This window comes from Seriola lalandi, unplaced genomic scaffold (assembly GCF_002814215.2).
Source record: "Seriola lalandi dorsalis isolate HSWRI2012SDOR001 ecotype SW California unplaced genomic scaffold, Sedor1 jcf7180002054559, whole genome shotgun sequence".
In the NCBI taxonomy this organism is placed as follows: Eukaryota; Metazoa; Chordata; class Actinopteri; order Carangiformes; family Carangidae; genus Seriola; species Seriola lalandi.
Genome location: NW_019525112.1, coordinates 873278 through 888964, shown reverse-complemented (window position 1 = coordinate 888964; position 15687 = coordinate 873278). Strand labels below are relative to the sequence as shown.

General features: G+C 42.0%; 1 protein-coding gene across 1 annotated transcript in view; it reads left to right on the top strand.

The window, feature by feature from the left end:
• The first annotated feature begins 1499 nt into the window (after window positions 1-1499).
• The window catches only part of myo16 (myosin XVI), a 77809-nt gene continuing 63621 nt past the window's right edge, over window positions 1500-15687 (top strand). The window contains exons 1-2 of the mRNA XM_023415898.2: window positions 1500-1866; window positions 6044-6313. Of these exons, the coding sequence (XP_023271666.1) occupies window positions 1839-1866; window positions 6044-6313 (298 nt within the window). The 5' untranslated portion in view covers window positions 1500-1838. The remainder of the gene's footprint in view (window positions 1867-6043; window positions 6314-15687) is intronic.

The following is a 15687-nucleotide window of genomic DNA, read 5'->3' as shown; positions in this document are numbered from 1 at the left end:
CTTGACCAAAAATATGACAGTGTCCGGCTGGTGAGTGCAGCAGAGGTGTGAATGTGTGTGTTGTCTGTCTGTGTGTGCGTATGCATGCCGTGAGTGGTGTTAAGCAATGTGACTTATTTAGTATTCACTGAAGTAACCTCTGGGAGCACCCGGACATTGGCATACACACAACGCACAAACCTTCCATATTATTTCACTCAGGTGGATGTAGTTGCACTAGCAGTGTTTTGCAGGAGAAGCTTCTGTGACCTGATTTCCTCTGACAGGAGTTACTCGAGCATCCAGTCTGACACACACACACACACACACACACACACACACACACACACACATCCATCTCCCAGTCTCTGTCTTCCTCTCATTCTTTTTCGAGCTCGCTCTGCTCCTCCTCTCTGTTCACTGCCTCACCTGCTTCTGGCGCTCTTTAATCCCATCTCCACATGCCCATTTATTGTCATAGATCGGCATGTGGAGTGGGACGTAACAGCTCAAAATCTCCCACGGAAAATGCAGCGTATAACTTGCAGATGTGCGAGAGCACCGTGGCATAGATTTTCAAAATGCGTGTCACAATCCTGCTTTAGTCACACACTGCACACCCTATTAAATTGTTTTATGCTCAACCACACTGTATGTGTGCGTCTGCAGTCCTTCTTGCTTCTCTCTCCCGTTTCTTTCTTTCTCACTCTCCCTCGTTCATCCTCACATTCTCACTCTCCTCGTGCAAATCCTGCTTTTAATAGAAAGCTTGAAGTATTCATATATGCAAAACAGCCTTGAAGCACAAAGTCATAGAGATGCAAGCACATAGTGCACGTTGTGTCACTTAACACTGTGTGTTGGAGCGTGATAAACGCATGTGTGTGTGTTAATGTACTGGTCTGAAGTCCTACCATTTTAGTAAACTATACTTATCTGCAGTTAATTTGTGGCCAGTTTAAAACCATTGATGAGCACTTAACCTGTCATCGCACCAAAAGCCGCACTGCAGCAGCTTCTCTCTCTCTTTAGCTGCCCTTCTATCCAATTTAACGCCCCCCCCTCTGTCTCTTGCCATCTCTTGCTTATTTTTCTTTCTCTTGCTCCCCCTGCTGTATATACATTTCCTCCACTTTTCATTCCTATCACTGTCCTTCTATTTTTTCCAGTGACCTCCCTTGCTCTGTGCTTGCTGTCTGCCCCCCCCTTCCTTTTTTTTGTTTTTTTTTACATTTTTTTTTAAATGTCTTTGCCTGAGAAGGTAGAGAATTGTCCAAAGAAGTGTGCATCTGTATGAGTCACTGCCTATGTGTGTGTGTATGTGTGGCAGAAGGAGACTGGGAGGGGTGTGTGTAAGGAGGTGAAGAGCATTGCGTCATTGGGGGTGTGTTGAGCAGTAGGTGGGCTGAGCCGGCTGTCAGTCAGTGACGCGAGTGGAGCACGTGCGTTGGTCGTGGCTGGGAAGACGTTGTGCGGCGGTTATCTGGCTGTAGGCGAGGAGTGCTAGAAACAGCCGCAGCTCCCCTTACCGACGGGTGGATCGAGGGAGTGTATGTCTGTGTGTCTGTGTGTGCGCGTGTGTGTGTGTGCGTGTGCGTGTGTAAGTCTGGGCCCATGTAAATGCTGGATGGGCTGCAACTGGAGCTGTTGCTGATGCTGGTGAATAATGCAGAGAGAGGCACAGAGTTTGGATAGCATGCAGGGAGCCAGATTAATAATGCATACTGCCGGGTTACAGGCTCTGCATTAGTTAGTTTTGCTGGAACCTGTAGCTGCCTACTGTCTGCCTGCCTGCTTGACTTACTGACTCCTTGCCTACCTTTCTACCTGACTGGCGGACTGTCTGACTTGCTCAGAAAATGTCTCACTACCATTTCATCAAATGCTGTAAGTACTCACTCAGCATCTCTTTATCTGTGCAGGCAAGTGTGTGTGCAAGTGTACTTGTGTATGCCTCGGACATGGATGTGTGCTTGTGGTATTAATACTTACTATAAATGCAGGGGGTTATAAACTGTATGAGCTTCCATTCTTAAGAATTCTGGGGCCCTTGCTGTCGACACTGCTTCACAAACTAAACTTCAAATGGGTATTTGTGTGTGTGTGTGTGTGTGTGTGTGTGTGTGTGTGTGTGCGTGTGTGTGTGTGTGTGTGTGTGCGCGCGTGTGTGTGCAGTAAGTGGGTGTGTGAGCTTGCTGCAGAGAGCTGCTGCAGATGTGTGAAGTTGACCAGTGAATGCGGCAGGTAGCGGCAGAGGGAGAGAAAGATGAAATACAGCCACAAAGATGCAGATCCCATGAGCGTCTGGTGTATTCATAACACACTGACAGACTGACAGAGAGAGAAAGTCATTTCAGAGAGAAGGACAGATGGAGAAACACTGAGGGTGATTTAGATTAGTGTTGGAGAAAGGGAGGGAATGGCAGGATTGAGAAATGGAAAAGGACGTGAGGATGGTATGAGTGACATATGAAGAATGCGGCCAAGTATTGCAAAGAGTGATGAGCAGACTTAGGGAGGAATAAGGGAGAATGATGCTTATGTTTGAGAGGTAACGGCAAAGAAAGAAGTAGAGAGGGATAATAAAAGCGGATGAATAAGTAAATTCTATGACAGAGTTGATGCAAGCTGTCATAAAGTCTCTCCTTGATTCTGAGAAGCCTACCTGTCTCACCCCCAAACCTCGACCTGCTCCATACATCTATCAACATCCTGCACATTCCTGGTGTACAGTTTGTAGCCTGTGTGTGTTTATGCATGTGTGTGTAAGTGTGCTATTTTCTAATTTAAAAGCCCCTGCTGTGCTTCCAGTGTTATTAGCTGGAGCCTTCATGGGATGTTCCACATTCAATCAATAACTGATAGCCTGGAGATGGAATGGCAGGAAACGAAGGCAACTGCTTTCTTTCGCTGTCTCTCTCCGTCTGTCTCTCCACTCACTCCATCTCTCCTCAGATTCATTCAGCCCTATCTCCCATCAGACTCGGTCCCTCGGTCCTTCCCATTCTCATTCACAGTCCATCTTTCTGTTCAGAGACATTCATTACACACAGCGGCAAATGCCAGTGTAATTTTTGTATGACTGTCCAGAGCATGATGACGGTATGTCACCATGTCGTACTGTAATTTTACCATCCAACTCTCAAGTATATTCTCTGTAAACATTTGAAAATATTTAGTTAAATGAAGTAGGAATGACGTGTGTTTCCATGAGCACCAGTAGGTACATACAGCAACACACAGCAGGTTGTTACAAGTCATGAGGGACAGATTTTGTTGGTCGCAACATATCACAACACCTAAAGCCACATGTGAATTGAGGTGCAGTTAAAGTGAACCCTCTAGTACACTGAAAATACATCATCGTTTGTTTAGACAAGCACATTTGTATCACTTATATGATCACTAAACTGTATCACTAAACATCTTTTCTAACTTCACGTTATTTTTACTCCAATGTGTCCAGCTGTTCTAATCTGATGTATATCCATTTACTCTATACTGCATATACTTTAAGTGAGTCATGTCTGCATCAGTAAAACATTTCATGTGATGTCTGTTATGTGCTGGGAGTCACGGGTTGATGTGGCTGTAGCTTTGAATGTATGCTTAACAGATGTTGTATGAGGGTGACGGAGAGTCCGAAGGATATAAGTAGCCACCAAATGCTGCACCAGCCAGCGCATAACACGCGGCGCAGGACCCTTGTTTTTGTGTTGCAATGGGAAACGGCTTTAGTCGGACACAACTAGCGATATGAAGATATACTGATGATGATAGGCTTCATGTAATTTTGATCAGGATTTACTGACATTTTTCAGATTGAATGATTAATCAAGAAATAACATTTGACTGAATTTATAATGAAGATAATCATTAGTTTCAACCTTCCTTTTTTTTTTTTTTTTTTTTTTACCTTTTACCTACTTCTCCACACTGAATTTGTACTCACAGTATATCCACCAGCCATTAGACTGACACACTGGATGAGGCTAATCATCTGGGATGTGCATGTATGTGCAAGTACATTCAGCTAATGCACCGCAAGTTGCTGCTCTTAATGCTCTGTGTGTCTTTTAGCCCTACAGTGAGCTATGGGTCACTATACTATAGATCAGGACATGTTATATCAGCGCACCATAGGGGTCTACTATGGGTAGTGACCACACACCACAACTACTACTACTGCATGTCACCTATCAGAAAGGTCAGAGGAGAAGAAAAGGTGGAGGGAAGAAATATTAGAGTGGAAGAAAAGGAGGCAATAACAGGGGAGTGTGGAAGCTGGACTGTGGAGAGACGGAGTGGCACAGTATTTGAGAAGGCAGTAGGTTGAGTATCTTTCTGTTTTTGTGTGTGTGTGTTTGCTCAAACTGCAGCCAAGTTCTTAAAATAAAATACAGTTGAAGCAGACACCTGGCATGAACAGTATAATAATGCCACCCACCCCCCACCCCTCCTTGTCTGGAACCTGAACACAAAAGAACCTTCTTTACATGTCTAACCAGAGCAGATGGCAGTGGTGTATTGTACAGGAGGTGTGTGTGTGTGTGTGTGTGTGCATGTGTGTGTGTGTGTGTGAATGACAGAGAAGGGTGGAGGGGGCAGGAGTTTGAATGAATGTGTAGATATATATCAAACAGAAAAAAAACACATACAGGCACAGCAGCTGCATTTGTCTGCCAGGATGACTTTGTTTCTCTTAGATAAAGATCTAGTCCAAACACACCTCAGCCGCTACCGAGTAGACACAAATTAGCAACAGTCCATTCATGGCCGTTGGAGGACTGTTGAGGACATCGTTTATTGTTGCGTTCTTTTTCACTCCTGGATGTTAGCACTGACTTTTGCACGTCACTCTGTGGACATACAAAGAGATGAAGAGAGATGATAAAGTAGTGAGAAAGAGGCAGAGGGGGATGGGGAACCATTGGGACAGCATGTAGTACTTCAAAGGTGTCCTACTAAATATACTTTCCACCTGACGAACAGACTGATGTGTGCTCAGTCATCCTAACAGAGGAAGAGAGAGATGAAATACAGAGACAAAGAGAGCCACATTCAAGCAGATCACTGGAGAGACGGATGGGAGAATTAAAAACAAAATGGGCACAAAAGAACAATGGCAACAAAGGAACAGTAAAGTTGAGTTTGATAAAAGAAGGCATGACATATAAAGACAGCAGGGCCAAAGAGGGATGAGTTGGTGAGTCAGAAAGAAAAACAAAAGACAACATTTCTGCAAATACGTCATTTTGCTTGTCCTATGGGCTGGGAGTGACCTGAATTTGTCAAATTACCAATACTTTCAATGCCAGATTGCATGAACACTAAATTCCTCTGTTGATGTACGTATGTCTACTTTAAACCTAGCTTATGTAATTTTATTAAATACTAAATACTCTTAAATGTCTAACTCTGAGCCCACCTACTGCATGAACAATAGGTTTAGCAGCTTCCTTGTGATGAGATCTGTTTGGCTAAGCTCCACCGAGAGGCGGAAGGATTATGCAGAGTCAGGAGAATTGCTAGACTCTTTCGGGACAGGACAGACAACACACAAAATGCTGTGATGCTTCTTTCAAATCACCCCAGGGTTAAACAGACACAGAAAAAATTTCCTTTACAGTAAATATGCTAAGTGGTTGCCCACACACAACTGGGCAGAGTGCAGACACAGACATGCAAGCATACATGTATGCACACAAAACAGTAGCAGAGATGTTTAAACACAGTTCTGCCAGGAGGTGAAGCAGGCAGCGTTTGTGTTTTATCATCTGAGCCTTGTCTAATTTGCTCTGCATCAATTTGTGTTCGAGTAAACACTATAGTCTGCAGTGTTTTCACTGATTCACCACAGTGTCTTCCTCGCTCATTGCATGGGCAGCTTATGTCCATGCAATGCAACACTGCATAAATAAATTACATTTGCGTCTATTTTTAAGCAGCTGTATAATTTTCGGACACTAAACATCATTATCGTTGTCTTTTTCTCTCTCTCTCTCTCTCTCTCTCTCTCTCTCTCTCTCTCTCTCTATCTTGATCTGTCTCTCTTCCTCACCAGGTTGTTTCCAGCTATGTAATGTCTTTCGTCAGAACATGGAGATAGACCAGTGTCTGCTGGAGTCTCTCCCCATCGGCCAGCGCCAGCGCCTGGTCAGGAGGATGCGCTGTGACCAAATAAGGGCATACTATGAGAGGGAAAAGAACCTTCAGCGCCAGCAAGGTGGAGTCAAGGTTCGAGCCACAGCCACCCACCGCAAGAAGCACCACGTCCGCTTCAGGCCGACCGATGTCATACAGGACGCCATCATACGACATGACGACAAAGAAGGTGTGTATTGGGTTCAGGTGAGAGGGTCAGAGGGTGTAAGTCTGTGGTTGAGCGAATATGTGTGTGGCTGTGTACACAGGAAACACTTGAGGAAGAGGGGACTGGCTTCTAGATTTGCAGTGTTGGCGAACACACACACACACACACACACACACACACACACACACACACACACACACACACACACACACACACACACACACATACATTCAGAGCAGTGGGCCAAAACAGGGCTGCTGACTGCAGGTAACACGATTTGTTCTGCTGGAAGCTGTCCACTTGACTGAGGAGAACAGAGTGGAGCTTTTATCCCGACACAAACAGCTCTGAGAGACAAAAATACCTAAGCAGCAATGATAATGTCTGCTGTTGAGAGCAAACAGTGATTCCACAGAATGGCATTCGCTTTTTGTAGGACTCTGGGTAAAAAAAGCCCACTCGCTTTTGTTTTCTGACACCTACTGTACATCATTCAGCATCAGTGTCAAGGGGGGGTAGTAAGTATCCTCCAAAGATAAACAAATGTAAAAGTAACAAGAGGACATATGACACAGAATAGGGAATAGCTAGTTTGTATGATTAGTATTTCACTGTTTATGGATCCATGTGTGTTTTCACATGCAAAGTAATGCATCAAAACAAACATTAGCATGTTAGAATATTAGCTCAGGAACAATGAACAGCGGGCATCGCTTCAACCATTCAAACATTTCTTTCAAACAAATGGTAGCTTGCCAATACTGGGTGTGCATGAATGATTTTTGTTTTCTATAAATACAGATGACACTGAAGATAAAAATAGTCAAAATACCTGCAGAGGAGCATTTAAAAAAATATTAAAAAGAGGTTTTGATGAACTTTACTCATGACTTCAGAGCTGTTGTGTTACTTTAACTGCTTTCAGTCAGTATCTAAAAAAATGTCATTTTGTTCCTTTCTGTGTTCATATTTGTCTGAGAATGTTTCTTTGTTTTTGTCAGTGTATCTGTGTATAGTGCATATTTGTTCATTTATCCATTCTTAATCAGGCAAATGGCTGTGAGAGCTTTTCTTAGACAAACAATAAATCACATCTGCCCTCAGGCCTGGGGTTTAAGTAGGACTACAGCCTGGCTGCCAGTAAATAAAAAAAAAATGAAATTCTCAGGCTGTTTTTATGGATTTTAGACTGTCAATGAATGCATAAGATTCATGGGGTCCTCACACTTTACTCTAAAGGAAATTGATATTCCTCCAACCTTACCCTCTTTCTTTTCGTCTATGCGAGTCATTTGCCAGTCATTTACCCAGCTGTCCGGGTGTATCTGTGTCAGTCCTACCAGCAGTCTTTGCAGGTCACTGTGCTAATCTCTGCTCCCTGGCTGCCAAGGAGGTTCAGCTGGGGTCTGTGGGAGCAGCTGGTGTGCCATTGCAACAGCCAGACTAAAACCAGGGTTCCTTGGCTTGGCATGAAACGGATCTGGTACCCCTCTGCCTAATGCCCACCTACCACCCAAACTCCTCCATGCCCTCAAAACTGGTACCAGTCCACTGTTTGTTTTTGCTATGGGAAAGTCCTTTTGGTGATGTTCAAGGGAAGAATTGGATCTAGACTAAACAAAATAATAGACTCACGCATAGAAGCCCCATGTGTGAGGGACAGATTCTACCAGACTCCTTGAAAGCTTTGTGGTCTGTTCATGTCTTGTTGGACTGTCTTGTCCTTGACATAATTTCTGCATGTCTCTTTGTGAGGGCCTGTGGGTCTGTCCAAACCACTTAGATCACTTTGATGATGGTTCTTGAGCATTGCTCAGTGGTGCTGGTTCACTGAGTGAAACCAGTTTTTCTCACCACTGCTGCTTGAGTTACCTCTCTTCTTCGTTTGCACAGCGTGATAAGATTTGCCTCAGGCTAGGACCCTCCCCAGAGTAATGTGGGAACATTTCTGGATCGTTTCCCCTTACTACAGAAGCATCTTAAGAGAAGAGGGAATGTGTATCCACACGTGTTAAAATGAGAGCCTAGGGGTTAATCTGGCGGATGGGAGTAAAAGAATAAGGAATTTGTAGTTGTAACTCACTGACAATGCCAGGATAACAGTCTTTTGCCTAGAAAGCAGACTGCAACACAAACATAAAACAGAGTATGTCATTGTTGATTTCCTTTTCATGATGCATGTGGTTTCATCCTGTCTTAAAACATTACTGCCAGAAAAATATGATGACTTTTTGATTATTTTATGCTCTCTGTATTATTTTCAAACCTTCATCTTGTGGATCCCCTCAAGTGTAAAGTGCAAAATGAGACTGATAGACTGTTAAAACACCATAAGATAATTAGATCTGTAATATTACCGTTATCTTGAATGAACTGCTTCAACTTAATTCATTTTTCAGTTTTCAGCACTGTGTCCCCAAGATGGTGAAGATTTCTAAAAAAAAAAAAAGAGTGCGGAAAGATGTTTTGGTGACTCAACATTGTTTTTCAGAACTTGTGAGTGTGCAAGAAAGAAAGCGAGAGATCAGCCCAATAAGAATCAGAGAGGAAACGGCAAAAGAAACAAAGAGGTTGAGAAGGAAATAGAATGAGAGAGATAGCGAGATTGTGGGGGAACCGTGTAATGTCCTAATTAAAGCCTGTTTTGTAGTGAGCTTGCTTGGGAATTAGAGTCATAGATAATGCAGAAAACTCAGTCTGCTGACACGGCAGCCAGGTAATCGGAGATATCGGTCACACACTCACAAAATCATAAAGGATTTATTTTCTTATCGGTTGTCTTGTACCGGAAATAAGATGAAGGAGAACGAGATAAGAAGAGGCGGGGTGGAGAAAAGAGGAAAGGATGAACACAGTCGGTAAATGAAAAATTGGAAAGCACAAGAAATTGAAAGATAGCAGGGAAAAAGCATAAGGTTAGGGAGGATATTGTGAGGTTAAGGTGAAAAAATAAGAATAGTACAGTAGATTGGTGGGAGCACACCATACATCATCTCGCTTCTCAATCTCTATCTGTCATATGCAAACATCTGGCTCACTTGCGTTTTGACATTTGGTGAAATTGCTTTTCCCAAACCAATATCTTAAAGTCATCAAAGGGAGACACCAGTGGAGAGGCAGCAGCTGTTGTCCTTGCAGCCATGGAACCTACAGTCAATTGTATTATGTCTTCCCCTTTTAACAGAGCATTGAAATTAAATATGAAATTTCGGTGTCAGTTGTTCTTGCTGAGATGATGATCCGTTACAAAACACAATGTGAGAAATGTGACTTGATGTAAATAATTAAGTCTTAAGAAAGGGTGTGCAGCAATTCAGGTAAACTTAAGATGACTATCAAGGAGATGAGTTTAGTCTTAAACTTGGCTCTAGAAAGTAAAAATATCTTTGCAACAATTGGATGGATAGCCATGAAAGACATTCATGGTTGCCAGAGAATGAATCCTTCTGTCTTTGTTGTTCCTGTGACTTTTTTTTTATCTAGGACAGTCCTTATGTCAAACCCCTACTGGTGCTAAATATCAGCCGTATTACCCAGCCATAACCACTTCTACTTCTCTTCAGTGGGGATGCCAAACTAAGCCAGAGACATTACTGGTGGGGATTATACCCAGATTGCATTATTGGGCGAGTGCATTTCCCCTGTGCTTGTTTTTCGTGTGTGTGTGAGCGTGCATGCTTATTCATCACGAGGTTTAGATATTCTGGCACTTGCTGAAAGTGTAATTACTGTACATGTGGTGCATGCGTATACACAAAGAGTTGTCTGAATACCCACCTTCCATTATTGATCAGTGTGTATAGATCCATCCCGCAGGCACAGCACAGTGACTCACAGAGAAACAAGCAGAGGCAACAGTAATGGCTTTCAGTCCTGTGTGGTGTTTCGGAGCAATGCTTTAGACGCAATTCATGAAATTGAATCATACCATGGCTAAAATAAGAATGTGCGCCACAGCCAGTGTTATACAATGTTCAGCCTTTTGTGTTGATGCAGCCCCCGCCTCCAGATTAGTGCAGCGAAGCTTCTTAACAAATGGAGCTGCCAGTTTTCTGGAAATTTAAACAGGCTTTTGTCCAGTTGACTCTAGCCTCTAAATACCTTTTTAAACCAGAGGAATTCTACAACTAAGTGGCACTGCTGCTAGTAGTCCTCCTTAGTCCTCAGTATTGAACACAGATCAATAATTTAATGATCACACAGTAGTTTCATTTATCTCAATCTCATGTAAAGAGATGTTCATGCAGTTTAAGTTTAAACTATATCTTTCTCTATTTACTTTTAATAGGTTGTGTGTCTTTTCAACGGATATCAAATTCTCTAGACACCTGTTTTAATTGCAGTGGCTGTGCTGGGCAGCAGTGCAGCTGAAGCTGAAAAATCAATGTACCACTCACAGTAGTAGTGATAGAGCGGGAACCTCCAGACATTTAGCTGTCTTTTATTTATCAGTCAGCTTGCCATCACAACCACCTCACATCGATCCAACACTCAGGTGTCCTGTTCAGTGGAGAAAACATGTCACACTGTTACTACTTGCCACTTTAGGTTAAATATGTAATTAATCTCCCCAGATGGTAAAACACAAACCAGAGAGAGGAGAGGAGGAGAAGTAGGTGAATATGAATGTTAGTGGAATACATTGATACTTTTCTGCAGGAGAGCATGCTGGGATTAAAGGCATGTCAAATACCTGTCATGTTTTTGACAGAACGGGGCCTAGGCCCAAAGAGGTGGTAGAAGACGTCATGATATATTTTACCGGAATCCAATTTAAAACCTTACAACTCTGTCTGATACAGCAGGGATCCCTGTAATGTCAACTGCATCATCAGGCAGCATATTGAAAATTTTCACAGACTGTGGTGTTTATCCGAGCATCTGATATTAAACCTTTGGTTCACTTGATGACTCATCATTGTTGCTTCAGGGGTTCAGCTGTATAGGTTATTATGAATGGGAACAGAGGATGTAAGAACATGACAAATAGAAGTACTTTTTCAATTCATTTTCTCACAGAGGTCTACAGTTCCCTTGTATGTTAAAGTATTTAAATTAACAACAAAACCAACAGGGAAGATAGATATGTAAAATGACACTTATTTCCCAAACATGGCCAGCCTGAAAATTGATTAAAACACAATCCCTGGGATGGTTCTTTCTACTGCTCACAAACAAGCTATTGCATTTTCCTAGTCAGTGTGTATGCTGGATTTCCTGAAGAGACTTCACAAATACTAAATTGAGTACCTGAGTATTGTATTATTTTAATTATTTTTCTCTATCATGGAGGCTATTTGCACAGTGTTGTGAGTAAACATTTCTAACCCAACCACTGCAGGTTAGTCATTTGAAATACACTTGAAATGTATTTGCTGTAAAATCATGGCATTGTTGCCGAGACACCTGAAATCCATGAAATCAACTTGTCTCACGTGTGCAGGAGAAACCTGATCCATCCTACAGAACTCATCATAAGATAATCTGCATTTAAAGTTAAGTATTATTGGAAAACTGTACAGTGCTTTTTTTCCAATCAGGGTCGAAGCACAGGAAAAATGTCTAAGCTCATTTCAGAAACATGGGGCAGTGAGGTGAGACGGTCCCTCTTGTGACTATGACTGTGTGATAAGGACAAAATAGACAGAAGCATTTATGATGGTGAGGGATTTGAACAGAATCTTATATGGGGCAGTCCACGAATGCACCGTACATGGGTGAGAATATGTGTGGTTGCAAGATGAAGAAAATTGGCAATACAGCTGTAAGTGGCATATTATGGAGGTTGCATTACAGGGATTTTATTAAATTCATGGAATATCACGGCCCAGTAAAATAAGGAAGAGCCAAAGAATCGAAAAGGGAGGCTGAAGGAAAGTACGTTTAATCTTGTACTGTATCATAAAACATGCTCATTCAGCATGTACATATCCACTTCAAGTAGTTCAAGTCCCACCAAGACTTGTATTGTTATTACTTGTGCACAGTGTTTTGCAGGAATGCTGAACTGAACGAATCAGTTTTACAACAGTTTTACAGCACGCCGAATGCCGTCTCCATAGACACGGCCCAGCTTTGCAGTTGCTAACGGTACAGATGCATCTACTGCTGCTGAAGCCAGTTTGTTTGAGCATTTGAAGCAGTTTTATGAACAAACAACTGAAGACTCAGAGAGATTATATTTATATATGGATTTTAAATGTAACTCATGTCTGTGATTCTTCAGTGGTATACAATAATTCATTTAGTTTGGGAGTGGCGATGATTTGGGGCTGGTGATGGATGGGTAGGAGGTGATTGAAAAAGAATATCGGCCTATTTATTGAAAATAAAAAACGGAACAAATGAATGTGAACTAGTTCATTTTTGAAACTGTGAACTTAGTTCAATATTTAAAAAAATGAACTATGAACGTGAACTTGTTCATTTTCATGTGTATGAACTGAACTTTGAACTAGTTCTTTATAAGTGTGAACTGGCACAACACTGCTTGCGCAGCTTGCTGTGGAGGTTAGTGATATTGTTTAACACAAACACAAAATTGGTTAACACAAAAACAGGTTAAAGACAGAATCTCTGTCAGTCTGAATGACAGCATAGATTTCTAGGTGAGCAGGTGAGTTCTTAGGAATCGGAGAGCTACTAATGAACGATTTGTACATTGTTTTAGTTTCAGTTTGGCTGTAGGTGTAGGCTGTATATAATATCATATTGTAGCGTCCCTCAGTGATGAAGCTACGAGGTGTTAGCTTGTTCCGCTGACTCTATTCGTCAACAGAACACGGGCTGGTGTCGGCCGTAGACAGCACCAAAACAACAAGCCTGTCTGGTTTACAGTGTGATCTCTCTGCTGACTAATACTCGATCCCTAGCAGAGGCATCCACTGTCCTCCCTTACTCTCTGCCAGTCACAGGTACGCTATCTCACGCAAACCACTGTCATAGGTAGCTAAGATGACTGACATGCTTCACGCCTCTAAGTTTCACATTCACTGCAAATAACAAATAATCCTTTTTTGCCTTAGCTGAACATAACACAGACTTAACACAGTGACGGTTTTCTTATTTCATGGGAAAGGTGGACTAATGAGGTCTTAAAGAGTTGTGGTTTCTTAAGAATCCGGATTTGTATTTAGTCCAGGGCATCCAGGTAATAATTCCTGACGCATATTGAATGTGTCAGGCCGTTCCTTATTTAGGTTTCCGTCTCATCCTCTCTGGTTCTCTCTCTTTTCTACTCTTCCTACCAGTTCCTATCTGGTTGCCATGGAAACTCCACATATATCTCGAATAGCTGTTTTGCAATTTTCCACAAAATGAAGGCCGACTTTGTCTCATGCCCACTCTCCATTTCCCTATCATCAGACTCCTGATGGAGGAACACTAACACACACACACACACACACACACACACACACACACACACACACACACACACACACACACACACGCACACGCACTCGCACTCATATACTCCAGACCATAGCTTGAGATCAGCATATAATCAAACACCAAGTGACATATAAAGATTTAACATAAAGTGAAAATGACTGTGGCTGCTGTGGGACAAACATATATCTGTTCTACTGTGCCTGTGTAAATCATTCAGTGGCTATAAATCTCCATCATGACCAGGCCTCCTTTTCTCTTCCAGCTACATTACAACAGGGACAAACATGGACATTCTTTACTGTAAACCTTCCACACCACCTAAATACTCTCAACATGCTTTTCCCATGTGCTATTCATGTATTTTCTTGGGTAATATTACTTAGTTCAACACTGAATAAAACTGAATAAAATGAAACTTCACAGCTGTAATTCACCTTTTAAACAACACCGGATAACTAAAATTACATGTTGCCATTTCCAGCAGCATTAGATCAACATAGTCATTTCTATCACTTCTGCTACCGACTTTGTATCTCTGTGGTCAAAATCCCTTTAAATAATACACTAGTTGGAATTACTTAAAACAGATTTACGCTGTAAAGCTATGAAACATCTTACACTTATCTTGAAAGGAAGTGATTTGATGTTCATACCTGACATTGCTGGTACTCTTGCTACCAATGCACATACCAGCCGGAGCACATTCCAGTGGCTAACAGTGGTTGATCATCATGAACCTGCCAATGGTACAACAGTACTATTGATTCTTGTCCAGACTGCCAGACAAATGCTGGGCCTTGTTTTTTTACTGCTTAAGTGTCGATATGTAGCTCTTGACCTTTGACCCCTCTTTAGACAGATTCATTAATTTGCCATAAAACTCAAGTAAGCTCTTCTAGCAAACACTAACACCGACTCTGATAGATGGGCAGTCTGAGAGAGAAGAGACTGTCCTGACCACTGGCAACCAAACCAAACTTCAAATCATATATTATTGTTATTTATTTTTTTATGAAACAAAATCTATTATACTTTTCATGCTTAAAAATCTCTGCTCCACCTTCACTAATAAGCCGCCCAGTAAGATACTGTTGGATAGACAGGAGGGTAAGAACATTCTCTATTCCCTAGTAACTACTTTATCCTTATATGAGCCTTAATTGGTGGTTTACAGTCTTGAGTGTCTACAGTGTGTTGAAGAGTTGGGAGATAATTGTACTTATTGACTTTAATGTTGGCCAGTTTGTTTCTCATCAACCATTTAAAGACCATTACGCACTGAAGGCCATTGAGGGGTGGAAAAATGTCTGTGTACAGTATGTTTTTGGCCTGTTTGGTATGTGTGCATGTGCAGAACTTCTAAAATGATTTATTGATGAGTCAACTGACAGAAAATGAGCTGGTACATGTATCCAAGTAATTCCTCGAATAGAAATACTTAGTATTTGCTGGTTACATCGTCCTTAATGTGAGAATCTGTTTTCTTTCATTCATATATTTGTTAATTGAATGCATGACTATTTGTACATTGGCCATGGTAAACTGTGTTTGTGAAATGTACATATAATGCAGGCAAACCTATACTTATACCGTATGCACGTCAATGTACAGTTTGGTGGGTGTACTCTGACCGTAATATTTACACCAACAGTAACACCTTTCCAAGACAGTTTCACACAAGCACAGGATTACTGCCCAGCATTTACTGTTGTGTGTGCGTGCGTGTGTGCGTGCGTGTGTGCATGCGTGCGCGGCATGGATGAGTTACTTAAGCATGTCTGTCTAGATAATGACCCTTTTAGTGAAATGACCTCATGGGGGTCATCAGCGGGGTTCATTAGTTGGAATTATCACCATGGTAATTGCCATGGCTACTGTCTTCAGAGTCACTGGCTTTGGTTAAAGAATCCAGTGTGTGTGTGTGTGTGTGTGTGTGTGTGGGGGGGGGGGGGTTTGCGTGACAGTGGTGGTTGTTTTGCTGGTACAAAGTCTTCCAGGGTTTA